Source organism: Mesocricetus auratus, unplaced genomic scaffold (assembly GCF_017639785.1).
Source record: "Mesocricetus auratus isolate SY011 unplaced genomic scaffold, BCM_Maur_2.0 Super-Scaffold_100676, whole genome shotgun sequence".
Classification (NCBI taxonomy): domain Eukaryota; kingdom Metazoa; phylum Chordata; class Mammalia; order Rodentia; family Cricetidae; genus Mesocricetus; species Mesocricetus auratus.
Window position 1 is genome coordinate 181,458,317 of NW_024429266.1, and position 27,678 is coordinate 181,485,994.

A 27,678-nucleotide genomic window follows, 5' to 3' on the forward strand; every position below is an offset into this window, starting at 1 on the left:
CAGGACACAGCCCAAGTTTCTCATCTTACAGAGAAGGAAAGAGGACTTAACCAAATACTTTTCCCATGCTATCTAGCATCTGGGAGCAGAGGCTGCTGATTCTTAAAATCTACGAGTTAACCACCTCTAGAAACACTAGTTGATGTGGGCCTAGCACAGGCCTGGGTACTGCAGTTGCCAGATGAGTCCCTAACCCGGGCTTCCCCAGCATAGGCTGTAACAGTAGGCCCAGCTCTGAGGCTCTTATCCTGCAGTGACTCATCCAATCCCTACCATGGCAGGTCACCTGGGAAGGGTGACAATTAGTTTTTACTGCATTGTTCAGCACAGAACCTGTGTCCTATATGCTCTAGATCAAATATGGACTTGGTATTAGAATGTGCGTGGAAGAAGAAGAAAACAGACAAAGCCTATAAGGGGAGCAGGATCGCTCTTGTCCCCCCAGAGGAGAGAGACAAATCACAGTCACCTGGGAATGTGGGGCCAGTTGGACAGAAGAAGTCAGTGGAAAGGAAAGGGACAAAAGGCCCAAGATGGAACATGGGGGTAAGGAGGGTGGAAATCATGGTCTTTCTCTTCCTCCTGGAATGCTCTGGGTACCTGCATCATTTCCTGGGTATCATTTCAGGACACACTACCTAACATGGCTGGCAGAACAGGAAAGGGTAGGGGAAAGAGGAGAAGGCAAGAGAGGAAACAGACCAAATGGGAACTGCAGGAGCTTATCAATTCTCACTGCTCCATTAGGTGTGCAATCTCAGGCCCCGCCCCAGTTTCCAGAAAGCAGGGGTAGGGCATTAGTTCTGCCTAACCAATGACACCCTGAGATCCTTCCAGCAGGGCTCAGCCCTTGCTGCCCTACCTGCACTGAGACACACTCCCCGTCCACCATCAGCGGCTTCAGACTGTGCAAGGAGCTGCCGTCTGGGTTTGTAAGTTCTCCCAGACCATGAGGTATGCCAGGATACCCAGCCTCATTCTCAGGGAGCAAGTGGTTCACCTGCACAGCCAAACCCCCCACCCTCTCACAGATGGGACACAGAATGCTGTGCCATGTCTACTTTGCAAGAGGGCCATGACTGTTCCATGAACAGAGGTCAACTCTTTAACCATCCATCCAGCGTTTGCCCAAAAAGGTCACATGACCCTCCACCCCTCAGCCCCTTGTCTCTCTCTCTATAGCCTTTGCTGGAGCAAGAATAAGGAGGACAGGCTTCCCCCGGGGCCTAGAGTAGAACTTGTGGACACTTCTCACCTTTCTCAGGGGAAAGGCAGATCCAAGGCTCTGGTCTTCATCCAGAGGACTGCCACCCTGTCCTCTGGAGATGTCCCCACAGCCCTCAACCCAACCATTTACTGCAGTTTGAGACATAGGTTCTTCGGTGGAGATTCTGTTGGTAAATTCATGTTTATGGACTTTTAGTATTTCCCTGTTTTAATAATACTCATCCGAGCTCCGTTTTCTCCATGTTTTGCCTCTATCAATATGAAAATGAGCCTTGGCACGGTGGTGTCCTGGGGCTGCTGGGACAGGCGCAGAGAGGAGGTAGGTTAAGGGGCTGTCTCTCAGAAATGTGCTGGAGCTGCACAGTTCATTAATTACTGTTTATATCCCCTCCCCACACCTGTTTCTCATGCCCTAGGGTGTCCCTAGAGTGTCCAAAGGCTCCAGGTTCATCCTGCCACCAAACAAATGACTACACCTATAGCCACTTGGCTGGCTATAGGAAGCTGGAGCAAGAATTCCCATCTCCCAAGAAACCACCAAAATAATGAGAATTCTTGGGTCCAGGACATGTGTGGAAGGAGGGAGACCAGGGGATGTGTCGTGGGCACTCACTCCAGCACATCGCGGTTGAATTGCTTCTTGCTATTGCCCAGGAACTCTCCAATCATCTGGCGGCTGAGGCCTTTCCGCTGCAGGAGGAAGTGGGCCACACCGATGGGGGTGTCGGGGATGAAGCCACGTGAGATCAGGAACTGGATGCCCTTGTCCGGGTTTCTGTAGCAGGGGTTGGAGTGGGGAGGAGAGAGGAAGCCAAGGCTGTTGGGAGCTGCTGTCTTGACTCCTACACACCTGGGAAATCTACTTCCCAGGGACCACCATGGCGCCCCTGGGAACAACCTTCACTTGAACATCATGGCGGGGGGGAGGAGTATGGGGCTTGAATCAGAAAAATGTCTGACTCAGCAAGAATCCAGAGCATGGAGAGAGGCTCCCTTCTCTGTCCCTGCCCTACTATGGCTCTGGACAGCCGGAAACGCCCCTCAGGTGGTCTGGGGGTGTACTTCATTCACACTGCTCCTGGAGCTGGGGGTCACTGGCTCTGAGGAGATAAATAAGCCCCAGAAACCTTTCCTCAAATGTTTGACATTTTCAAGCTATTATCCTGTGACTGCTTTCCTAGCAATTCATTTGTTTTGTGTTTTGCAAAGGTTCTGTCCCCTATGTGGGGGAGGTGATCAAACCAGTTCTTCACTAGGGAGAGGTTGGATGGGAGTATCTGATTTCATGTGCCTGGATGTTATTCTGTGAAATAGAAGGATGTTCCCTATCTCTAGATACTGCTGGGAGGATTGCAGGTGAGCTATGAATGGCATCTTGAGGCCAGAGGTCATGTCTCACTCATCTGTCAGGTACAGGCCTGGCATGCAATAAATAATAGTTGCATGAATAAATGAATTCAGGAAAGGATTCATGCCCTGGTCTGAGAACTATGAGAGAATGGACGAGGAAGGGTAAATGAGTGTCTCATGGACTTTATGGACTTTTTGTCCATAAAGAGAGGGAGGTGTCTACCTCCTCTGTGTCACCGAGTGGCGATGTGTTTTGTTGCACCCAGTCTTGTTTGGGTCTCTGAGCTATGGCTGCTATTAATTTCTCTCCTTCCATTTCGTAATTCCTTTTCTATCCCACTTGCTTCTCTATCCTTCCTTCCTGTCCTCTTCTCCTCTTACCTATTATATCACTAAAATTATCTAAAAATAAGTTCTTGCTGTGGGGAGAGGGAATGGCCTTTGCAGGCCATCAGAGGACAGCTCCGGGGAGTCACGTTTCTCCTTCCACCTTTATGTTTGTTCTCCGGTTGGCAGGCTCGCACAGCAGCTTCCTTCGCCAACTGAGCCTTCTCAACCGGGACTCTATCTCATTTTTACACTGGTTCGGCTCTCTCCACAATGCTTCATTTTGTGACCCCAGTGTAATAACACCGTTTTCCCAACTTCATTTTTATTCTCAATGATCCTGCTTGGTCTTCATACTGCCTGTGCTCAACTCTGTATTTTCCCACTTTCCAAGTGACCACTTCATCTTAAAAAGCAATTGTTGTGAAAAACCTATGCTTGATGCGTTTGTTGTTGGTCATTGGGAAAAATACGATGTGTACTTCTTAAATTCCCTGGGAGCTTGGGCGAGGGGTATCAGGCCAGGCAACAAAAAGTACCTGGAAGGACCCTGGGAAGATGCTGTTAGGACTTGGTACCCGATAAGTCCTCCTTTGGTCCCTCCCTCCAGTCCTTCCAAAGCTCACTCACATGTTGAAGAGGTTGAGGCCGATGCGGTACAGCCGCTTGCGCAGGGTGTCGGTAGAGAGAGTGGGGGATCTGCAGCTGGCCGGGTTCTCGCAGTGGTAGCGCGGCAAGCTTAGGATCACCGCCTGCAGGGCCTCCTTCGAGGCAGCGGCAGAAACCTCTGAGCCAGATTTGGCGGACTTGGTGGATGCACTGCTGCTGCTAAGCTGCTCAGAGTTGTCGCCTGCTTCTTCGGCCCCTTTCCCTGCCTGCCCAGCCTCTTCCTTTTCCTCCTCTACCTCCACGGCCACTGCCTCCTCAACCACGGCCTCCTCCGCAGCCACTGGTCCATGTGCGCCCTGAGCGCAACTCTCTGCTGCTTCTGAGTTCTCACTCGGGGGTTCTGTCTGTTCCGAGACTGGGGTTTCAGAGACCTCCTGAGCCACAGCGTCTCCCTGCTCGGTTTGGCCAGCCGCTGGTTCGGCTGTGGCCTGGGTGGTCTGTGAGCCCAGACAGTTGGCCACAGACAGGGCGGTGGAGGAGGAAACAGAGATGTTTTGGTTAGCGATCTGCACTGTGACATCCCGGAAAGCCATCATGAGGGTACTGCTGTGACCCTGCGGCAGGCTGCCTGTCTCATCTCCAGATCCTGGGCCACTCTCAGGCTCCCGCGTCTCGGCCTCCAGGCCTGGCTGTCCTGCACTAGGGTGCAGGGCCTGGTGGAGCTGGTACGCGCCACTCTCCTGCAGTGAGCACATGGTCTTGAGGCTCCAGGTGTTGAGGGCGTCGTCGATGGACTTGGCCAGGGACTGCACCTGCTCGGTGAAGGAGTCCTCCAACTCTGTGAGCGAGCCTGCAAAGGTGGGTGGCAGGGTGGGCGTGCGCCCCAGTGGCAGCCCCAAGAGCCCGCAGCCCTCCAGGAGAGCTTTCTCAGCCACCAGGCTTTCGGCTGTGGGCGCTCGCACTTTGCGCAGCGAGATCCGACGGGGTAGGCGGCTTTCCAGGAGCGAGTTACGGATCTTCTCAAAGTTCTTGCTGAGCTGATACTGGCGGAAAGCGGTTTGGATGGTGCACGCGGCGCGTCGGGATACCAGGTGGCCCCCGTATTTGTGTTCTAGCATTTCAATCTGTAGCAGGGACAGAGAAAGGCTCAGTTAGGGAGGGTGGAGGCAGCATGGATTAGATCAGTACAGTCCACCACTGGACCCAGGTTCTGGGTCCCCCGTGCACAAAGCGGCTTCACTGGGAGCCCACATCCAACGACCCCAGACCTTGGCAAGACTCCAAAGGCAAGATGGAGGATTACACTCGGGATTCGTGATGTCCCCTATGGCAGTGGACAGAGGTGTTGGGATGGAAGTCCCATTTAGCTAAACGTTCTATTAAAGAACACATCAGAAACACATGCCGAAGTATTTATGAGTAAAATACATACCCCGAATTCGTATTGAACACAGTAGAATGTACTAGCTAGCATGGTATTAATATTAATAAAACATTAATAAAGATGTTTTGAGCCTGGTGATGGCTGCATGGGAGTTTATTACCCTATTGTTTCTGCCTTGATGCATAATTAAAAATGAAAAATTAAACAATGATGTTAATATCAATCAAACAAAAACCAAAAGTCTCAGGGCTCATTTCACTGCCCTGGGATGCTTCTGTTTCCCTGGAAACACCAACAGCTTGGCCTGTGGGTTCGACCATCTTTGATAGAGCAGTTCCCAGTTCAGATCCCAGCACATGGGAAAGGGTGGATAAACGTGAGCAGTATGAGATGGACAATGGCCCACGTGTAAGGTCCCCTCCAGGGATGATGATCCAAATCACCTCTGTATCAATAGGAGCTGTGCAGCAAGGGCCAGGCTTGGTCAGGGCCTCCTCTGAGCATTGCTCCCAGCATCCCTGTGTTCAGGGTTTTGTCTCACTTCCTTCTGCCCTGTATCTTCCCTCCCCCCCCTTGAGTTACTATCGTTATTGCTTTCTCCATCAAAATTTCTCAAGAAAGGATTAGGGAGACATGACTCCTGTGTCCATCCTGCCCCCCAAGTGACCCACCATTTTTAACCATGCCTCTTGGAGGGCTTTGAATGTAATCAAAGAGTCAGGCTAAAACTAAGGAGACAGGCTTAATGAATATCATGATTCACTGGTAAGAAAATGTGTACCTTGACTCTGAAATCATGCCTTTCACTCATTGTTGTCCTCCACGTACACACTAACCTTTTGTTACTACAAATCCGGATGAATGGACTGGAAGTCACTAGAACTCTGACATTCCCATGTTCTTCAGGAACCTGGATTGGGGGGGGGCACTGGTAGATTTGCTATCCACGAAGCAATGGAAAGGCAAATCCATCCTTCTGTGTAGCAGTATAACCTGCTTCATGATATAGCCCACCAAAGGCCGTGTCTGAGATGACGGGTACAGGCTCCAAGCATCAGGAGGAAGCACTAACTACCCTGGCATCAGACTCATGTGTTACAGGGGGTCTTCAAAGTGACATTCAAAAGCATACTAGGATGGGCACAGAGACACAGCTCAGAGGCAGAGGCCTTGTCAAGTTTGTGTAAGACCGTGGGTTTCATCCCCGATGCTGCTGCTTTGAAAAGAATCCTGTGTTGTTGTCTGTCAAATTATGAAACACGTAGCAGCTTAAAATAACACATGTTTATTTTCTCAGGTTCTTTACATCAACAGTCTGGACACATTTCAACTGGGTTAGTGCAGACTTTTGGAGGACACTTCCATCTGGGCCAAGGCTACATCTCCCTTCTAAGCCTCAGTGGATATGCTATAGCTCAGCACTGAGAATCCATGAAGCCATGATATTCTTTTCTGTCCAGTGTGATGTCTACAAGAGCAGGAACAGATCCCCTGGGGCAGAGAGCTAGGTTTCATAGAGGTGCGTGAGGAGTTACATAGAGAAATGAAGCAGCTACCCTCCAGCTGTGAGGTAGCTGAAATTCCAAGATGGTCCCAAGGAGAACTCACCCTTCTGTACCTACTTCTTTTCCTTTGAGTTTAAACTGGCCTAATTAATGTGAAAGACACTATTCCTGTGAGTTTCCAGTGTATTAGAAACACATTTCCAGTCAACTACCAGTTAACAAAAGGGAAACCGTCCTTGTGGAACATTTAACTGCCTAAAGATATATTACGTTTGTTTATGCTGTGGAATGTTACTTTAATTGTGTAAAGGTCGTTACATTTGTTTCTGCTGCCTTGTTTAATTATGGGAGAACTTGCTGCATCTGTTTCACCTTGACTGCCTAAGGCACCTAATTGGTCTAATAAAAAGCTGAACAGCCAAGAGCTAGGCAGGAGAGGGATAGGCTGGGGAGATAGAATAAATAGGGAAGAAGAAGAAGAAGAAGAAGAAGAAGAAGAAGAAGAAGAAGAAGAAGAAGAAGAAGAAGAAGAAGAAGAAGAAGAGGAAGAGGAAGAGGAAGAGGAGGAGGAAGAGGAGGAGGAAGAGGAGGAGGAAGAGGAGGAGGAAGAGGAGGAGGAAGAGGAGGAGGAAGAGGAGGAGGAAGAGGAGGAAGAGAAGAATGAGAAGAAGAAGGAGAAGAGAAAGAGGGAGAAAGAGAGGGACATGCTTGGGGCCAGAAACCAGGCAGCCACCAGCCAGCCTGACACTGTAGGAAGCAGGAAAGTAAGACATACGGAAGGAAAGGTAAAGGGCTTGGAGGCAAAAGGTAGATAAAGAGAAACAGGTTAATTTAAGTTAAAAGATCCAGTCAGAAATGAGCCTAAGCTGGGCGGAACATTCATAACTAATACATTTCTGTGTTGTGATTAGGAAGCTGGTTAGTGGCCCAAAAGAAAATGTCTGGTGCCCGTCCTGATGGGTCTGATGCAACTGGGTAAACCTTTTAAAGTAAGAAAAAACCCAAGGTGGATGATTTCCTGTGTGACCCAAAGGAAGAAACTGCCATGTTGTGGAGAGTTAGATGAACAACACCCCCTTTACCCGCATTTTAAAATCCTATTTCAAGGACCATGGTGAACTCACTCAAGGCCCAGACTTTGTATCTCTTTCCCACTGGCCCTTTTCTACTTCCTGGAGAACCAAGACCCAAGAGCATCTTGGCAGGGGTTAAGATTCCATAAGCAACTGAAAGAAGATACAAAGCCCATTACCTAAGATAGTTCTAACATGGTAAAGAATCTATCTGCTTGGTATGGTATTATATTGATTAGTATTTGTCAATTTGACACAATCTAGGGTCATCCAGGAAGAGAAAACCTTAATCAAAATAGTCTTCATCAGATTGGCCGGTAGGCAATTCTTTATGGCATATTCTTGATTAATGTTTGATTTGGAAGGGTCCAGCCTAGTGTGATAGTGCCACACCCCTGGATAGATGGCCCTGAATTGTGTAAGAAAGCAAGCTAAGCAAACCATGGAAAATAAAGCCAGTGAACAACATTTATCATGGTCTCTGTTTCAGTTCCTGCCTCTAGGTTCCTACCTTGAGTTCCTTCCTGCCTTGGCTTCTCTTAGTGATGGGTTATGACCTCTAAGCCAAATAACCCCCCTTTCCCAAGTTGCCTTTGGTCATGATGCTTATCACAGCAATAGAAAGCAAACAACAATAGTTATCATCACACCCAGAGTCAGAAGACTGGCCAAGATGAACCCAGGAGGGTACATCTTCAAGATCAATGTCTATACTGTGTAAAGAAGCCACACTTCAGATTCCCGTTCCTGCCCTACCAAGTCCTTCCTACACTTTAATCCTCTATGATTCAAATCTGAAGTGTCTCCCAGTGGCTCATACTTTGATGATTGTACCCCAGTTTGTAGCACTGTGTTTTTTTTTTGGAGGATGGGAAGTGTAGAACCTTTTACGGAGGTGAGCATCTATCTGGTGGAAGTAGTAAGTAAGGATAGTTATAGCCAGCTCTTCCCCCATCATGCTGTCATTTCTGATGAGGTGAACAGTCCCCACCACCATGAGCTGAGATGCTACACTATGCTTTCTCTGAAGTTATGGACCAAGCCCTCTCAGACTGTGAACCAAACTACGTGTTTTCAAAATTGTTTCTCTTAGATATTGTGGTTACAGCAACACAAAATTAACCAGTACAGAAAACGGGTGCCACAGAAGAGCGTGTTACTGTACCTAAATCTGATCTTGAGGTTATTAAGCCTTTGGAACTGGTTTGTAGGAAGAATTTGGAAGAGTTTGCAGATATGAGTTTGAGAATCCCTAGAGCGCTGTCAGCAGAGATTAATCGGTTGAAGCTTTCGAGGCTGGGAGGCTGGTGATAATGTGGATAGCAAAGACTGTGCTCATGAGATTTCAGATGGGAACAGGACTCTACTGGGAATTGGGCTACAACTGTTTGGATACAGCTTGCAGTTTGTTTCATCCTGCCTGTACCCTGAAATTTTAAGTAATCCTGAATTTAAAAGTAACAGGAATTTCAAGACAGCATAGCTCTCAAGTTGTGATAGGGTTTTGTTGAGTGCTTTCAGCCAGGTATGTAGTCACCATTTGGAGCAAAAACAATGCAGAAAGATATGAAAAACATTCTCCAGAATAGCAGCTGTGCTGGTTGGTTTTATGACAATGCCTCAAACTAAAGTCATCCAAAAGGAGGGAAACTGAATTAAGAAAATGCCTCCATAAAAGCAAGTCTGTAAAGCATTTTTTTAAATTTAGTGATTGATGGGGGAGGGCCTAGCCCATCAAAGGTGCTACCATTCCTGGTTCTGGTGGTTCTGGGCTTTATAAGAAAGTAGGCTGAGTAAGCCTTGAAGAGCAAGGCAGCGAGTAGCATGCCTCTAAAGCCTCTGCATCAGCTCCTCTTTCAGGGCTCCTGCCCTCCCTGCTTTTCATGATGAACTGTTATATGGAACTGTGAGAGAAATAAACCCTTTCCTCCACCAGCTGCTTTTGGTCATGGTGTCTCATCACTGTGATAGGAACCCCAACTAAGATACATTTAAAATGCGAGGCCACAGACTGGAGGCTCCAGGGTGTAAAGCTGCAAATTCATTTAAAAGACTTACCTCTGAAAGTGGAGTGCCACTGGGGCACTCGGCTTGAAAAGAACTGCCTAGACAAGTATTTTCTCGGGTTCAACCATACAGGCTGCTGTAGCTGTGGTCTAAAAAGGTCTGGCTACTGCTGATGCTCTTGGCAGAACTTGACATCATTTACATGGTGCCAGATTTTGCAGAATATAAGAGTTAGTGAAGTCACAGAGGCTTGGACCTAGATTCTTAAGGCTGGAAGGTCAATGGGATCATATCCCTACTTTAGGGAACCCTGGACAGGGAGATGTATGAAACTTTGGGGGTGAAAACCCATGATACAATAAGATCTCAGAATGCTAGAGACACCAAGAACATGGAATATTTGTCTGCCAAGGAAGGCTGTAGACACTGGTAGATTCAGCCCAAGAAAAAGGTCATGTGGATTGCAAACAAACAGCAGGGCTGCCCGGGCCTGGTGGAGCCCAAATAATGTCACTATTGTCAGAAAGCTAGAAAAGTTGATATATTCTCTAATGAGTTTTGGTCTTACTGTAGTTCAACTTTTGTTTCTATGTTCTCATCTCAACTTTTTTGGAGGAATGAGAATATTTGTGTCATTGCATATCAGAAGTATGTAACTCATACTTACTTTGATTTCTTTGAGTCTTAATGAGACCCTGAAGTTTAGAGCTCCCCCAACTTTTTGGGGGGATACATTCATTCATCACAGTGTTCAGTTTCATAAAGATAGTTGTTTTCAAATATATTGTGCCCTTTGACACTATTCACTTCCTCTCCCTTCCTCTCTTTTGTTCTCCCAAGTCTTGAGCTTGCGAATAGTTTCGGTGTTGGATAAGTTTTAATTTGAACTAAATGCATTTTGTATTATGCGATGCCATAGATGAAGTGTTTTGACTTAAACGTAAGGTGGCCCCTACAGGCTCATATTTTAAATGCTTATTTCCAAGCCAGTGGTATCATTTTGGGACATTATGGACTTTTTTTTTTGACATGGAGCCTAGCCAGTTACTAGGGGTGGACCTTTGAAGGCTATTCCAGAATCTGGTTCCTGTCACACTCTGATCTGCAGTGTGGTGAAGAGCTCTACCATAAGACCTCACTGCTGTGGAGCAAGCTGACCTTCCATGCCTTTCTCGCCATGATGGAATTGAAACTACGAGCCCCCCCACACCTCTTTCTTCCCTTGTGTTGTCTCTGAGAGCTGGGTGGTCACAGATACAATGGAAACGAAGCCAAGCAAAGCATTGCGAAGGCAGAGGCTCTGCTTGCCGTTTCCACCGCCCGGCCCCCAGTTCTCGGACAGTCCCCAGCACACAGTCAGCATCCTATGGAGTTGACTCCTCTGCCCCCATGGCACCACTTACCCTCTGTTTTCCACTGAACCTCTTGAAGAGTAGTGAAAACTCTCAGCCCCCTCCCCAAACAGCGGGCCTCCTGAGCTACCCTCCTTCTCTGCCTCTGTGTCCTTTGGCTTCTATGCATCCTGCAACTTTGGAAATCCTCCGAAGTGACCCTCAAGAAGACCAGCTATGTGGCTTCATCAGCACTGGTCCTCTCTCCCCTGTCCTTTTCCCTCTCTTCTGAAACTCTTGCTGTTCCTCCTGTCAAACTCTTTGACACTCACAACCCTTGTCCCAGTCAGTCTACCAATCCTAGGCTCTAGCTGCAGAGTCCCTATGCGCGTCAGTCACACATTACGTGCATACCATTTCCAAATTTCTGAGTACATTCTAATTTTTCCCTATCCATTTCAGAGCCTCTTCCATGGTTTCCATGTTGGAACCCTGAGAGAGCAGATTATGCTGGCTGATAATTAGAAACTAACTAAGAGGGGAGCATCCCAGGGAAAGCCTTTGTCAATGCCTATCTTCATACCATGCCCATTATCAGATAGCACTCTGATAGCTCGATGAGCAAGCATCACATAGGGAAGCAGCCCCTTTTAGGTCTTCTGTGCTGGTGGACCGTGGGCATGTTTGGACCACTGCGCAGCCTCTCTTCTCGAGGTATATATATTCCCTTTTCTTCAAGACCTGCCTCCAACATGCCTCTTTCAGAAAGCTGTCCTCCCTGCCAGCCAGCCAATACAGAATGTTGTTCAAACTGGTCTTTGACACTCTGCTTTTCCACAAATTTGGGGGGATATTTAGACTACCCACGCCTCTCTTTGTTTACTCTTCTCACTCCAGGTTCTACAGGAGCATCATTTGTTCCAAGACATTTGCTACGCCTCAGTTACCCCAGATACTCGAGCAGGGCCTAGCTGCTCACGGAAAGCACAGAAATTCAGTTTTTACCTCATCACCCTCTGCTCCAATCACTTTGCACAGCCATCCCTGCTGGCTCCAGCTGTTTCCAGTACTGCCTTCCCGTCCTGTAAAGCCACCTATGATGATTTCCCCTCTGCCTTGTTCTGAATGCTCAGAACTCCCATGCTGCCTCTAAAAGGCATCCCTTATGCCTAGTGCAGGGCCAGACCGGTGACTGGAGGTTGGTAAATGCCTGTGGCCATGAGCTAAAGTGAACTCTTTCCTATGCTTGGGGGAAATAAAAAAAAAAAACAAAAAACAAAAAACCAGACTTTCTCCCTGATCTAGGCCGGCAGCCAAATTCTTCATTCTTCCTCCCCTTCCATATTGCTAGAGTTTCTCATAGGACTCAGGAGCTCTGCAGTCACCCCAATCCTGTTCTTAATAGGGTCAAGTAGAGAGCTGAGAGGTGATGTGGTGGCCTGGAGAGCTGGGGGACAGGAGTGGCTGGAGGGACGCAGGGCTGGAGTGCCCCGGAAGTGGGGGCAGCTAGACCCACTAGGCAAGAAGCAGGTCTGTTCACTTCTCCCTGAACCCTATGGTTCATGGGTAATTAATTGTGGCCCTGACTGCTCCCAAGAAAAAGATCTTTCAGTTTCTGCCAGGAGCAGCTCTGAGGGGTTCTTGGTGTCATTGGAACATGTTTTTTCAGGAACCAGGCCAGCAGAACCTGCCCAGGCCTTGAGAGATGGTAGCAGGTGAGGGCGGGTGGGGGAGGGGCACAGTGCTGAGGAGTCTGGGCTGGGTGGGGCGCCTGCAGTAAGGGAGGGTTTCCTCTGGTTCCGTGTTTCTCAACTGAGAACATTAAAGTCAGTCGTCCTATGCATTTCTGGAACTTAGCAGAGCGAACTCAAACATCAGGCTGAGATCAAGAGACCCCACGTGCAGGGCTGCTCCACAGCAGGCCAGGCTGTGTGCATCCATCTGTGAAACCTGTGCAAACAGTTGACTGTGATGGCCAGAGATGGGAGGGTACCAGGTTCAGGCTGTGGACTGTGTCTTAGTCTTCCCATCCATGGTATGGTACAGCAACAGTATGCAAATCTGGGAAACAATGTATGATGGCAAAGGCTCTTCACTGTGTCTGACAGGCAGCTCAGACAGCCCTGGATGGCACCTACATGTTCACCACAGGAAGACTATGTGACAAGAATGGTCATGTGTTTTGTCTTGTGGTGTTACCAGGACTAGCAGTGAGCAGAAAACAGCAGTGTGATAGCCTTCTCAGAGCACGGAGCCTAGTGGGGTGCCACCTCTGCACAGCCCTGACTTCACTTCCATCCTCTCCAACCTGGTCCCCAGGTTCCTTCTTACTCATGGTAGAATCTCACCTTTGGAGTGTCCCAGGGACACTTCAGGACAGCACCCAGGTTCACAAATACAGAAACCGAGGCTCGAACAGAAAAGGTTATTTGGAAACCTTGCCAATAACTTCTTGGCAAGGTGCCCCTCCCTCAGGGGGTGGTGAGGCTAAACTTTGAAGCTTGGAATCTAGAAGACACTTCAAGAAAGGGGGGACAGACTGTGACATCCATGGATCCTGGATTGGAGAACAGTGTCTGGATGCTGCTGACCATATCTCTATGGCCCTGAGGTTCTGGGAGTTCTACAATTTGGACAGCTAGTCAAGATGGCCTACTCAGCAGCCACAAGAGAGAGCAGGTGGCAAACTCCTTGGAGAGCTGGAGGATTTGGGAATCACATTGGACCCTCTATAGTATAGAGGGTTATAGAGTCTGTACCCTGGCCACGGTGTCTTTGCTAAAGAGCTGGTTTTCCTAATACTTGTGGAACATACATGCTTGCCCTTTCTGTCTCTCTGCTCCCTAGATTGCAGCACCAAGGATGATTGCAAGAGGAAGTGAGCAGACCAGGGAAGATAGGGCAAGGGTGTTGGAGGAGTGTAAGAGACCCCTTCCTGAGGCCCGGTCTTGGGGAAGGGGTCAGTGAGATGCAGGGAAGCTTGGGGCAGATTTCTTTCATTCACTCATGCCAGGCTGAGCAGTTCCTAGAATCCAGGGACCATGCTGAGTGCAGGAGAACAGTGATGGCCAAGAGCAGAGCGGCAGCTATGTACCTCCCTGGGACCCCTAGCTCTCCATGTGGATTGTACCGTGTAGTACAAACCCTGGCCCACCCCCACCCCTACCCTCACCCCCACCCCGTCAGTGTTCAAGCACAATCCGCTCAGCTCTGCAAGAGCCAGAGAACAACCTGGCCCTTGTCTGCATGAGTGGAGCAGCTACTAGACAGCAGTGTACGTCATGGCACTCTTTACAAGTGCTTGCCCAGCTCGGGGCTTCCGGATGAGGCCTGAGTATACACTGAGACCACCGGAGAAGCGGAGTGGGGCCAGCTCATACTCGGCGCTTCCAGTGGAGGAAGCATTGTGTACGAAGGGCCAGAGGTAAAGGCTGGCCAGGGCACTCAGGGCTGTGAATGGGAGCAGTAGGGACCCTGGTGTGGGTGGGCTTGGGTCTGCAGCAGGGGAGCCAGGGAAGCTTTTGTACTGCACATAAAGGCAGCCATCAAGGGTTTCCAGCAGAGAGCTGCGTGATTAGAAGTGCACTTTGCAGCGATGACTCAGCCACACTGTGGCAGCCAGGTGGGAGAGGCCCAGCTGAAGCTGGAGCTGGCAGGAGGTGACAGGGGTGCTGGCAAGAGGCAGGCCGGCCTGGCTTCAAGTGGGCTGCTGGAGAGGGTGGGGTTTGGGGATGCAGTCTCAGTGAGAGTTGGAGATGGAGATGATATGAGGTAACAAGGAGCCAGAACAAGGCTTCTGGGTCTGGACTGGCTGACAGGGAGGTGGGGGGCAGGGGAGGCCATGGTTATCCAGTCCCAAGCCTGAGAACTGCTGGATTCCACAGGATTGTGGGTGACCACAGGGTCAGAATACTAAACCCACTCTCTCAAAGAGTTCTGGTTAGGATGCAGTTTAGGCTTCACGCTCATGCGTCCCTGTCTGTCACAAAGTCATCCTTTCTCCTTTTCATTCTCTGAACATCTCTTCCTTTTGAGGGTTTTATATATATCTGGTACTTTCATACACTTCAATTAACTTTTAAGTTGGCCTAAAAAGTAATGAGTTTCACTGTAGCATTTTCATACTTCTTTTTTCTTATATAACAAACATGGTTTTATTGATTTTAAGACCCCCCATGGTTTAATTTCACCTCCCTGTGGTGCTGGGGACCAAGCCTAGAACCCCACAAACTACATGAGCATTCTCTCACAGAACATCATCTTAATACCAGGCTCTGTGCTGGGCACAGGGGAGGGTAGTAATGCTTGGAGGCCAGAGAAGCTTCCAGAGAGGAGGAAACACCTCCAACCAGCTGGAAAGTAGGAGGCCAAGGGAGGAGTGCTGGAAGGAGGAGGAACTGCAGAGACAGAGGCAAAGGGGAAGCGTGCAAAGCCCCAGAGACACATGTGAGGTAGCTGAGGCCCAGAGAAGGCAAACGGCTTGCCCAAGGTCACACAGTAGAGAAAAGGGAAGTTCAGTCTGTTGTAAGCACCTGCTGTGTTTCAATAACCTTGTTCTGGCCTTAATCCTCCTTTGCCCTGTGCTCCTCCTGCCTACCCTACCTGTGGTTTGTCTAGAAAGATACAACATTCAGGGGAGGGCGGAGTTCCTCAGGCTGAATGGCCTGAGATGCAAACCTGTCTGTTAGGATGGGACTTAACGGGTCAGCAGGGGTCTATCACAGATCTCCATTTCCCATCGGGTCAGCTCTCACTTTTCTAACTTCTGCTCAAGCCAGGTTCTCTTGGGGTGATGGGATGTGACTGCACCCCTCCTCCTGGGCGGGGGAGAGGCTTGGCTTTTCTCCACAGTTACTAAAAACAATACCCACTCTCAGTACTTCCTACATCTAAGGCACTTTGCTGGATGCTGGGGGAAGGGTGAGAAGGAGGGACCTGTGGAGTTGTGGGGTGCTCACAGCCAGCCCATTCCCTAGACCACACTGTCTTGGTCCTCTTCGAGCTTCACCCAATAATAAAGAACACAGGCCAGGCATCTACCAGGTTAATCCGTAGGCTAAAATGTTCTCCGTCCACAGCTTTCACATATCAGCGCCCCTGTATTTTCCCGGGAGGACAGAAAATGCAGCTCACTGCTTTCCCGCTCCTCAGTCCTTCCACATTCCAAACTCGTCTTCTGGTCTATGCTTTCTTCACATGGTCACAACCTGTTCTGTTCTACTTCTTCAGGACCTTTCCATGCAGAATGTAGAAGATCCAAAGATCCTGAGGAGTGTGAGGTATAGGGCTGCTGGCTGGCTGGCCACTCCACTGTCCTGTGGCTTTGTGGGACCTGCTCTGAAGGCCCCTGAGGGTCAGGAGTGCTCTGTGCAGCTCCCTCACTAACAGCAGAAGTCTGTGAGCTTACACTCGACTAAAGCCCCAGGCTCCTGTTCCAGGGCTGTTTCCTCATCAAACACACAAAACATGGCCACTTTGGGCATTGTAAGGCTATAAGCAGAATTTTCTCTGCCTATTTCTGTCTATTTTCTCTGACTTATTTTCATTTGGAGCATCTTTCTGTCCATTAAAAAATCTTGGCTTCAGTTATTAAGGTTCTTGCTCTAGCCTTCGGCCTTTTCTCAGAAGAAAGCTTGGTACCTAGAACTCTCATGGTTTTACCCAGTGCCTTCTCAAATTGGAGAACTGGGCAGAAGCAAGGACAGCGCCTTCCCTGCACATAGACTAGACAGAAGCTGCTGGTGGTGAGGGGTTTTGCTTCTGTTTTGTAGATTCTACTTATGAAAAACCCACCGGTCTGTGTTGTCATCTAATCCACATAATCCTGTCTTTCCACATAGCTATCATGAAGGATTTTGTCAAAACGCTTTCCTAAAAGTCACGCACATTGCCCACTGCTGGTCCCAAACCAGGATAATAGCTTGGCATCAATGTCCTCCAAAAGGAATGAAGTTAGCTTGGCTTTACTCAGTCCTACTGGCTTCCTGAGATTTGCCTTGTTCACAGGCCAAGACTGGTTCTTCAGAGCCTACACATTATGGAGCTAGCAGGGCTATTGGCAGTAAATGAAGGTCTAATTCCCAATTTTGCTAATGAGGAAAACAATGCCCAGAGTGTTTTGTGGGCATTCCTGAAGGAACAGTGAGGACTGGATCCCATATCTACATCTCCGAGTTCTAATCTGTTTCTTGGTAGAATCTAATTACATCTCCCTCTAAGCGGGTATCCCTTTTCAGGCAGAGAGGCTCTGAACGTCTTCATCTGGATCAGTCTTGGCAAGTCTGCCCACTTACACACAGTCACTGACTTCACACCTCATTTTGCTTGTGCATGCCTTAGCATTGGGCTAACCCTTGGGAGGCATGGAAGCAAGGTTGTTTCTTCTGCATAAGGCGGGAGTGGGCACTGAGGCTTGCACCTTGTGAAGGGCAGGGCCCCTGGATACACTAGCTATAGGCCTTGCGTGCAGGGCTCGAACCTGCCAGGTAAAGGCCAGATGGGGCTTACGCATGGCCTCCTAAGAATCTGGGCCCTAGGGGAGGGCAGTTAGGTAGCTCAGCTGGGGAGGAACAGTGAAAGAAAGTGTGCCTGTGGGTCCCTGGCACCCTGGACAGCCCCCAAAGGCAGGGCCCTTCACCACCCTCCCCGCCCCCCTAGGAGGCCCTGGGTACCTGTTTATTCTTTAGGTCAAGGGAGAGTTCGTACTCGGAGGCAGCAGGGGTGTGGGAGCAGAGCGCCGTCGCCAGGGCAGGCTGCTGCTGGCCGGGGGAGGCCGTGCGGAGGGGGCCAGCCCGTGGGGAGCCCCCCGCCCCCGGCCGCTCCTCCTCCTGCTGTAGCTCTTGGGCTTGAGCCTTCGGGGCATGGGCACTGGGTCTGCCGGCTGCCACCACGGAGTCCTCCATGCCCCCACCGGCCTGGGCACAGGAGCCATCACTGTGAACAGAAGGCAACGGTGCTCGGTTGGGGGAGAGGGGGATGGTGCATGTGGCCTGACCTGCCTGGTTCTAGTCCTTTCCAATGAGAGGGAATAAGGGGTATCTCCTGCTGCCCCTCTAGGGAAAGGCTCTTAGGGCTGGAAAGAGCCCCAGGCAGGGGTAAACCTGAGTTTTGGAGGGTACCCAGGTAGAAGGGGCACCTGGGGTTAGGACTCAGAACAGGGGCAGAATGGTAAAGAGTGACTGGGATCTGGTCTCTTAGCAGTCATACCTCTCTGGCAGGTTACTTAGTGACCTGGCACCTGTCCCCAGCCTGGAAATGGTGTCTTAACTGTCTAGGCCTCACGGGAAGTGGAGACGCGTAGTTACTGGGCACCTTAAAAGCGCCCGGCTTGTGGACACTGCTATACTGCGTTAACCACTGCAGTGGTCACTAGTCTGGCTCCATGGCCACTGGTTGGGGGTCTTAATGGGACTCGCTACATCTTTAGACTTCCCTAGTGAGTCTAGGAGAGGGAGCGGCCATTATCAGTCCTTTCAGACCTTCCTTTTGGGGCCGGGCCATGGAAAGGAGGGAGCTTGCACCACTGGGTTTAAAGAGGCCTCTGTTCTTGGTTGGCTCCCCTTTCCTCCCAGGGAGCCCCCGGCAGGCTGAGCTATTACTGCCTTCCTCTTGTCTACCCTAAGAAGACAGGGAATCAGTAATCGGCACTGTTTCTTTCTCTACTAGCCTTCAAACTGTGCCTTACTTCAAGGTCCAGGGCTAAGCCCTGCCTCTAAAAGGCTCCTTGGAATAACTGTAGTTTCTCTGCTCTGTCTCAGAACACAGAGAGTCATCCTCAGAGTGTCCTTGTGTATGTACTGCACGGTAGAGAACAATGGTGTAGTTAATGGCTGGGCTCTGGCTTCAGGCCCTACCACTGCATGACACTGCCCATGCTGCTTTGCCTCTGAGCCTTGGGTTCCTCAACTGCATAGCCTGGGTCAATACCAACGTCAGTGAGTTGTACTGAGGAACACAGGAGTCTACCTGTGTAAGGTGCTTAGCACATATGCTGAGGAAACTTTCTTTTCTACACTGCCATTTCCTAGAGGCCAATGCCTGGATCCTGTTTGATTACTTCCCTTCTGAGAGCTGCACAGATGATAAATGCACTATCGGTAGTTACTGATGTATGACATGAAGAGAACCAAGGTTCTGGGGAATGACTCATATGGCAGACTGTAACAGAGGGTTAGGATTAGAAGAGACCTGGGGGTCATACGGTGAAGCCTTCCCAGCTTTTATAGAGGAGGAACATGGGGCCAGTGAGGCAGGTGTCCCTGACACTGGAGAGCTAGGAAACCTCAGGACTTAGTTCTTCCAAGACTTACCCCCAAGGTACTCCCAACCCTGTCGGAAGGCCTCTTCTGTGTTTTCCCTGACCTTAGGGAGCAAAGATGCTCCCTGTAGGGTCCCAAACCCAAGAGGTGGGATGAAAAGTGTTGTCCCTGGCCTTAGGGAGTAAACCCCAGAGGTGGGATGAAAAGTGTTTTCCCTGGCCTTAGGGAGCAAACCCCAGAGGTGGGATGAAAAGTATTTTCCCTGACCTCAGGGAGCAAAGATGCTCCCTATGGGGTCCTAAACCCCAGAGGCGGGATGAAAAGCTTCATCTCTACCAGTTGCCCCAGCCTTGCTTACTCCCACAGATGAAGAAGAACTCATGGGTGTGTCTCAGCCACAAGGAGCCTCACTCTACAGCATAGCACTCAGTTCTGCCACTTCCCATGTGGCCACCAGAGGAGCTCCATGGATACATCACTCTACACAGCTATGTGTTTTCTCACTACAGTCACCAGAAAGTTCTTTTTACCATCTGATTTCAACTCCTCTTGCTATGACATAAGTCTTTTCTTCCTCCCGGATACATGGAAATGGACATCTCCCCCAACATAGGGCACCTTCCCTCCAGGTCTGAGCCTCCCTCATTATCTTTCCTGAAACCTGTCATTGCTTCAGTTTTGGCCATGACACCCAACACCACTTCATCCCCAAAGTGTCCAAGACTCTAGGGAACTGAGGACTGCTCAGGGTTACAAAGCCACTTGCTTTGTTTGGTTGTTGACATGTGCCTGGCAAAAGGCTTCATGGAGGTGTCATCTTTTGATGGGCGTGCTCTGCCAATGACAGTGTAGGTCTTGGCTTTGCCTTCCTTCCCTTGGACTCACCTATAAGCAACATGAGGGAAGTGGCCATGAGCCCCCTGAACTGCTCTCACCAACATGGTCAAGATCAGAGCGTGGAGGGGAAGATCGTGGCTTCACTGTCAGGAAGTATGAAGTATAATTCTGCTCTGTTCCTCACTACGTGACCTCGGTCCACTTAGCCACCTTCTTCGTAGCTCAATCTGTTCATCTACAGAATGGATAAGCACCTTGCCACAAGGAACAGATGAAGCATATATTCAGTGCCTGGCATACACCGGGACCTTAATAAATAAAGGCAATGGTTTGCTTCTGAGCCAGAACCACACAGCATGAAATATTCTGAACTAAAAGGTACTTTCCCCTATTGGGTTTTCTGCCGACCTTCACAAAACTGAGTAGCAAGGTTCCCCAGGTAACACATGGCCTCTGTGAGCCCTCCAGATTGACTGGCTTCCTTGAGGCTTATATGACCTCTGTTCTGTGCATTGAGAAGAGGTCCTGGTTTTGAGTATCTTCACCTATGGGATTTTTGGCTTCTCTGTGCTCACTGCCTCCATGAGGCCCCCTTGGTTGTACCCATCACAATGTGACTTTCTCCGGATAGGCATTGTCCAGAGTCCATTGTGTAAATCTGTGATTTGGACTCTCGGTCAGGGAGCAGAAGAGTCCTGCATGCTCAGAACTTTATTTTGTGTCTAAGCATCAACAGAATGGGAACTATGCCCTGTTTAGGCAGATAGTTTTAACAAATGCTGGAATTTTTATTCTAGAATCATCCTGTTACACTATCAAAGTCAGAGGACTGCCTACTCCAACCCAGAGACCATGATCATTGGTGCACAGCACTTGGACTTGCGCATAGACTAATGCTTCTTCCAGGACACAAGCTGTGTTTCTGTAGCTACTTAACGGGTTAGGTTCTAGGCAGCCTAGCTTTAACCATGGTTCTGTAAATGGAACCATTCATTCATTCACTCATTTATTCATTCTGCAAACAAAATACCTTCGTTACAGTCTCATCTCTGAGATTCTAGAAGGTGTCTAAGTGATCTCAGCGCCCTTGGGACAATGCACTTGCCTGGGACAATGCTAACATGTTAGTGGAACTATTCACCAGGTTTCCCTTGGTCTTGGGCACCCACTCGAAAAGGCAAAAAAGAAGAATGTGCGTGGCACCAAAGGGAAGTGCTCTGAGAACGCTGTGACAGTGTGTATGTGACATTAGGCTCGTATGCGTACAAAGGCCCAGGGAACCGACAGAGTAGCCCGTACTTGAGAGTGCATTATCTATACATGGGAAGTGAAGGTGTTTGAGAGACTGTGGGACAGGCAGTTGCTCAGAGGAAAATCACACGTGACCAACAGAAGATGACTCGTGCTGGAACTAAACATTATATATGAAGAAGGTCACTCAGGTAGGAAATTGGCCTGTGGTTTGAGAGTCACTACACACCTGCTGTGCATGCCTGATCCTGGCATATAACAGCATATATAAGTCTTCTTGGGGTTTTGTGACTTCTCCATCCATCCATCCATCCATCCATCCATCCATCCATCCATCCATCCATCCATCCATCCATCGTGTCTATAATCAGAGCCACCTTCCTGAAATGCAGCCGTTTTTACTGTCAGCCCTCTGCTCAGAACTCCTCAAGGATTCCAGGGCTGGAGGAAGAAGTTCATTTACAATCACCCCCACTGGGTGACCTCTCTACTCCATCCATTGTCACCAGGTCTGCGGAGCCCTCTTAGACTACTGTGCACCTCACAGGGTCCTTCTCTCTCTGCACAGCTCTTCCACACACTCCTTTCTCTTTCTCATGAGCTCTTTCAGGACTCCTTTAGTGACTGTGGGGAGAGCTGATCCTCCTACATCCCGTGACCTACCTCTAGATGGCTAAGTTTTGACACTTGATTTTCTTACAGCAATGACATTTGAATTATTACTCATCAGTGTGCCTATTCTCTGCTAGACTTCCACACACACACACACACACACACACACACACACACACACACACACCCTTTTAATCACAGGTACTGATTGCATTGGGCTGGCTCCTGAGATGTGTGTGAGAAGTGTAAGTGGTTGGATGAATAGACAGGTGGGTAGATACATATTGCTTACTCTTTACTTTTTCTCCAACTGTGCCCTGTGGAAGTATTCTTGTGTACCTGCTGTGTGGGGGAGATTCCCTTTGGCTATGGGTGCTATCATCCCTACCAGGAAGCATCTGAGCAATAGAGAGCTATCTGTCCCCAAGTCACATCCTACCCAGTAATGCCCACATGGCCAACTAAAGCAGGATTATAAAAGCACATTGTGATCCTTGGGACAGATTTTAGGGCCTTTTAACCTCCCATCTCAGTGTTTGTGAGAGAATTGGCCAAGGCTGCTGGGCTTTTGCCCTTGGACTTTGCCTCTGTTGTGTCTCTCATCTCTCTTCCATGGAGATAACCCAATGCTTTCAAGCAAAAAGTTGACACATTGAGGTCAGAGTATGCTGACCAAACTCACAGTGGAGGCCCTGCTTGCAGCTCCTCCCCTTTTCTTGGTGGCTAGGATTATCTTTGTCCTCTGTTTCCAAGATCCAAGAGCCTTTGCTAAAATCTCTGGGCTATCCAGGAAAATACTCACACTCTCACGCCTGCCATGTTTAGCCAGCACATCAGTGCTGTAGGGACTTCATGCACAGACCCAGGTAAGAACACTTATTCAGAGCAATGACCTTAGAGAAATTCTTGTGTCAAGGGCTGCAGGTGTCTCTGGGGATGCAGAGAAGATGCTTGGAGAAGAAGCACCATACAGCCTGCAGAGACTGGTCACTATCTCAGTTGCTGATGGGATGCGAATTCAAAAGCCAGAGAGCTTGACAGGGGTAAGGCACCTGAGTAGCCAGATACCTGGTGTGTCTGTGCCTCATTCTCTCATCTGAAAAGCGGGGCTGTGAATACCTTCCCTTCCAAGAGAGCTGAAGATGGAATGACCTCACAGGCAACCTTCCATAGAGGAGCAGGCAAGAAAGAGAGTCTGGCAGGCTGTGTCCACATAGCTCTACCAGGGAGCTATGTCCCCTTTAGGCTCCTTAGTGGTCTCAGGTCACACTTTGCAGTATCAGGAGCTGGAGGGAACAGGGACGACTGGAAAACAGAAGAGAGGAGGGGAGCTTTGTTTGGAGAGGGGGCACCTTGCCCTAGCTAGAGGCTAGCTTGCCCTGCAGCCCGGCATACGGCTGGAACAAGGTGATGAGGAAGTGTGCCGATCTCACGGAGTTGGAGGCAGCAAGTGTTGACCTCTAGAAGGACAAGATGCGAGATGTTTTTCTATCACTGCAGTGGCTGTGTCAGTAATTATAGAGACCTTGCTGGAAGGGTTTTGAAGGCTGCAGGACTCCTCCCTCAGGCTGAGGCACCTCCTGAGGACCTGGCCACCCACGCTAGATTACTCCCGACTCTGCCACTCATCCTCAGAGCTCTTCTGGGACAAAGAAACAAAGCATTTTCTAGACAAAAGCCAACAACGTGCTTCACATCCCCTCAAGACTTTTCATCCTTTACTAAAATACATCTCTTTTCTCCTTTCTCTGAATCAATAGAGTTGCTTTAGACGGTCAGAATGAGTGTAGAAAGCCAAGTGTCTTCTCAGGCCCCAGATGGGACCGGGGAAGGGCTGAGATTAAAGAGAAGGCCAGAGTTAGTGATAGACGAGAACCAAGTCAGGGGATAGGTTGGGAAATCCTGTCTCATACTTTTCGTTGCCACTGAAGTCTTCGGGCTGCCAAGCACGTCATAAACATGATGGGTTTTCTGAGATTCCCCTGCCCTTTGCCACCACACAACACTTTCACAAGCTTCTATTTCCCAGTGCCTGGTGGACAGCTCAGGCTCACTCTGCATCTCTGGCTTTGTCTTACTTCATCTCCTAGTTTTCTCATCCCAGGAGGAGAAAGTTCCTGCCTTTTGACACCCTGGTCCCCCTGAGCTTTATGAACCTCCAGAACCTTCCCTGAACATACAGCCCAATGTTACGTTCACAGGTGGCTCATGCAGACTTAAGATTCCCAGCTGTGTACACACTGTGTGTAATAACCCAGCATTTTGAGGCTGAGGACCTAACTGCCCCACCCTAACTGCCCCACCCTCACAGAGCTTGTTAAGGTGACTACCAAAACTTGTGCATATGACTCGTCCATGGGACAGGGCAAGGGGTTGTATCCTCTAAGCTATAGTGTCCCTTCATTGTGGCTTCTTCTTGTTCCAACCCAGGCCACCCACCTGGCCCCTACTTCTATGCCCTTGCACTATTTCCAAGGAAGGAAGCTTCTCTCAGGTTTGGTATGACCACAAGCCACAGAAGAGCCTCCACAAGGGAAGATGTGGCCTAGGGACTTGCTGAAAACTGTATCCTGGTGCCTGCTTTGGTTGTCAACAACACCCCAGACTCAAGGTTTGAGTACTTAGCCCTCAGCTGGGGTATTGCTTATGGATCTGTGATGGTCAGCTAATCTCAGTTGTCGATGTGGTGGGATCTGGACTCACCTGGGAGATGGACTTTTGTGCAGGCCTATTGGGGACTATTTGGTTAGAGCAACTGAGGCTCTCTAGGCTGGGCTCCTGAACTATTTAAGGAGGAGGTGAGCCAAGCATTCTTCATGCTTCTCTGCTTCTCAACAGTGGATACCGTGTGGCCTGCTGCCTCAGCCTCCTGCTGCTGTGATTCCCCCACCATGGTAGACCTTAACCTCAAATTATGAGCCAAGTTTATTCCTTGTGTTGCTGTTGTCGGGTAATTTGTCACAACAGCAGTCAAAGTAACCGAGACAGGAGGCTCGGAGAGCCAGGGCCCAGCCTGCAGAGGAGTCACTAGGAACAGGCTTTTGGAAGATATACACAGCCCATGGTTTCTGCCTCTTCCTCTGCTCCCCAGCCATCATAATTCAAACAACCCCCACCACAAGCTTCCACCTCGGTGAACTAAGCTGCTCCACTATGCTGTCCCCTCCATCATGGGCTGAAAACCCTGGAAACGGTGAGCCAAAATAAATCTTCCCTCCCTGAAGATGTGCTGTGGTTGTTATAACACTCAGATAATTACAACAGGACTCGGGTGGATATCGCAGAATCACCAGTAGACTAGAACATGGTTTCTAGCACTCTCAGTGACTATGGGACAAGACTGCATTCCTTAAATTGCTTTTAGTTTTCCTCCTGCAAGGTCTTCTAGTGTCCCAGCCCGGCCTTTCTTGCTTCAGTAGAAAACACAAGCTACCATATCGGACTGACTCCACTACTTCCCTCAGGCATATCTGAGGCAATGAGCATTATTCAGAGCCTCCCATTACATATTGGCTTTGGGAGGAAGCCTTGGAGACCCCAGCCTGCTCAGCAGCTGTGGGGCTGGACTGAATCATAAACCCTTCACTCTTGAGATTAAATTGATTTCTCATTTCAGAGGAACAGACAGGCAAGCTCTAGGCTGGCAAGGAGACTTTTCTGATACAATGTCTAACTCTCTAAATCATCCCAGCCTCCATGGTGACATTCCAGGTCTAGTTTAACCTCTCTATGTCCTGCCTTGTGTCTAGAAAATCCCCCAATCTGTTGCTCTAATTGCCTGGTGTCCATCTGGGACACCCCCTGTATGATCTCTGCCTCCATTTATCCTCCATTCAGAGTCTGTTGTGAAAGGGCTCTTTTCAGCCAGGACTCCATTAGCCACAGGTGAGGACAGACCTAGTTGGATAAGGTTTCCTCCCTGTGGACCCGTCACCTGATAAGCCTAAAAGAGGACCTCTCTCCAAGGGCTCCAGCACAATGAATGCTATGATTTGGACCTGAAATGCCCTCCCAAAACCATGTGTTGGTTGATGATCTGTGTCTCCCTAGGAAGCAGAGGGATGTTTAGGACATGAGGTCTGGGGGGAGGAAGTTAGGGCACTGAGTGTGCTCTTTAGAGGGATGGATAGTGGTATCTCAATCCTTGCTCTATTTCTCTTTTCTCTTCCTTCTCTGTGAGCTTATCTCTGCTTCTCTCTCTCTCCCTCCTGGCTGCCGTGAAGTAAGTGGCTTCCACCATCATATGCTCCTTCCATGATATGTGATACTCCTAGGGGCTCAGGAACAATGGAGCCTCATGACCCTTGAGACTATAAGCAAAATATCATTCATCCTTTGGTTGATTTTCTCACACAGTGAGCATAAGCAACATACAAGGTCATGGGTTCCCTGCCTGTCTTGCACTGGGTTCACCCCCTGCTATTGAATCTAAACACTTCTTAATCATCTTAAAAATCATGAAGTAGCCAACTCATACCTACAAGATCTGTGAGTCTCTTACGAATATGTTTGGTAAGACAGTTCCCCTGGGGACCCAAGGAGCCCTGACTGGCTCCTTATGCTTTCCAAACTTTGGCATGGACTGGAACATGGTGGCTACACAAAGCTTACTAGTCTGTGTGAGTTCTGGTGCCTGTGGTTCAACCAACGTAACATATTCAAAATGAACAAGAAGAAGCAGAGCTCACAGCCACCACTGGCTGCTGCTGTCTTTGAACAACTTCTGGTCTTCACCTGTGCCAGCTTCTTCCTCTTGGTCTGTCTTCTCGGAGGGGACACAGGATTCTTTCACGTAAGTACTGAGAAGCAAGTAGCTGTAGCTGTCTCCAGGCCCTTCACATGAGGGTGAGGGCCAACCTCCTCAGCCATCTTCCAATCACATGTGTCCTTGGATCTGGAGTGAAAGAGTGTCCAAGTCCAGGACAAAGGCTGGAATTTGACAGTACATCCCTCATGCCATGCTGGAGAAACCGAGGCACAGAAAAGGGATGTCCCCTCTATGACTGTGCTGGCAAAAGTGGGCTTCTGGGGACCTCAATTGTACATGGCAAGGCACTTCCAGTAGAGTCCCTGACCCCTCCTGTCCCGTGCTGGTCCAGCAGTAGATGCATTCCCTTCACTCCCTTGGCTCCTCTGCCTACAAAGGGCAGCCACACACACACTGGCCTTCTTGGTCTCTTCATCAACAATTGTCTTTTTTATTTTTCATTTGGCATGATCTTCCTATGTAGCCCAGGTTGGCCTTGAACTATTGATGTCCTTTGTCACAGCCTCTGCTAGGTTGGAATTATAGGCATGTGCCACCACATCTACTATTTGTCCCTTTAAGTTATCTCAAAAGAAATCTCCAGAAGCCTCCTATCTTAAGGTATCTCAAGCCTCTAAAAAGGCAATGATGCCTTTCATGATGCAACTAAACCAGTCTTGCTATAGATTATTTCTTCTTTTTATTTTCCTTTCCCCCACTCATGGTTTGATTAAAAAACACACCAATTGATTTATTTTTTTTCTTGGTCTGACATTAGGTGCCATTGTGGAAATTATACATTATTTTTTATGGGTGAGTGATAGGTTAAATGAAAAATGAACTAGTTGAGGGCCTTTAGGGAGGGATATAAAACAAAGCTCAAGAAGTTGTGGGTTAGAAAATCTTCAGGCCTTTTAGGAGAGGGTGGTGCTCGCAGGACCAGAAAAGAGCATCCTGAGGATCCGCACAAATTGGTTCTGGTAAATAAAATTTAAACAGCTTCACCAGAAAACTGGAAGGCTGTGTTGAGCACTGTGGGAATAGCCAGGGATTCCTAGGGCACTGTTCATTCTGTTCTGGAAGTTCATAGCTTTTGATGGGACCAGAAGAGCGAGGCCACACAGGTCCTTGGGTCAGATTTCTTCACCTCCAGGACCTGG

At 49.1% G+C, this 27,678-nt stretch overlaps 1 protein-coding gene across 7 annotated transcripts in view; it reads right to left on the bottom strand.

The window, feature by feature from the left end:
• The window catches only part of Iqsec3 (IQ motif and Sec7 domain ArfGEF 3), a 93,545-nt gene that overhangs the window by 33,645 nt on the left and 32,222 nt on the right, over positions 1-27,678 (bottom strand). For 6 of the 7 annotated variants that reach the window (XM_005066037.3, XM_013110417.3, XM_040737512.1 and 3 more), the window contains exons 3-5: positions 17,485-17,746; positions 3,535-4,637; positions 1,841-2,002 (exon numbers count right to left, since the gene is read on the bottom strand). In XM_005066037.3, coding sequence (XP_005066094.1) covers positions 1,841-2,002; positions 3,535-4,637; positions 17,485-17,746 — 1,527 coding nt within the window. The remainder of the gene's footprint in view (positions 1-1,840; positions 2,003-3,534; positions 4,638-17,484; positions 17,747-27,678) is intronic. The other variant, XM_040737513.1, reaches the window with a different exon arrangement.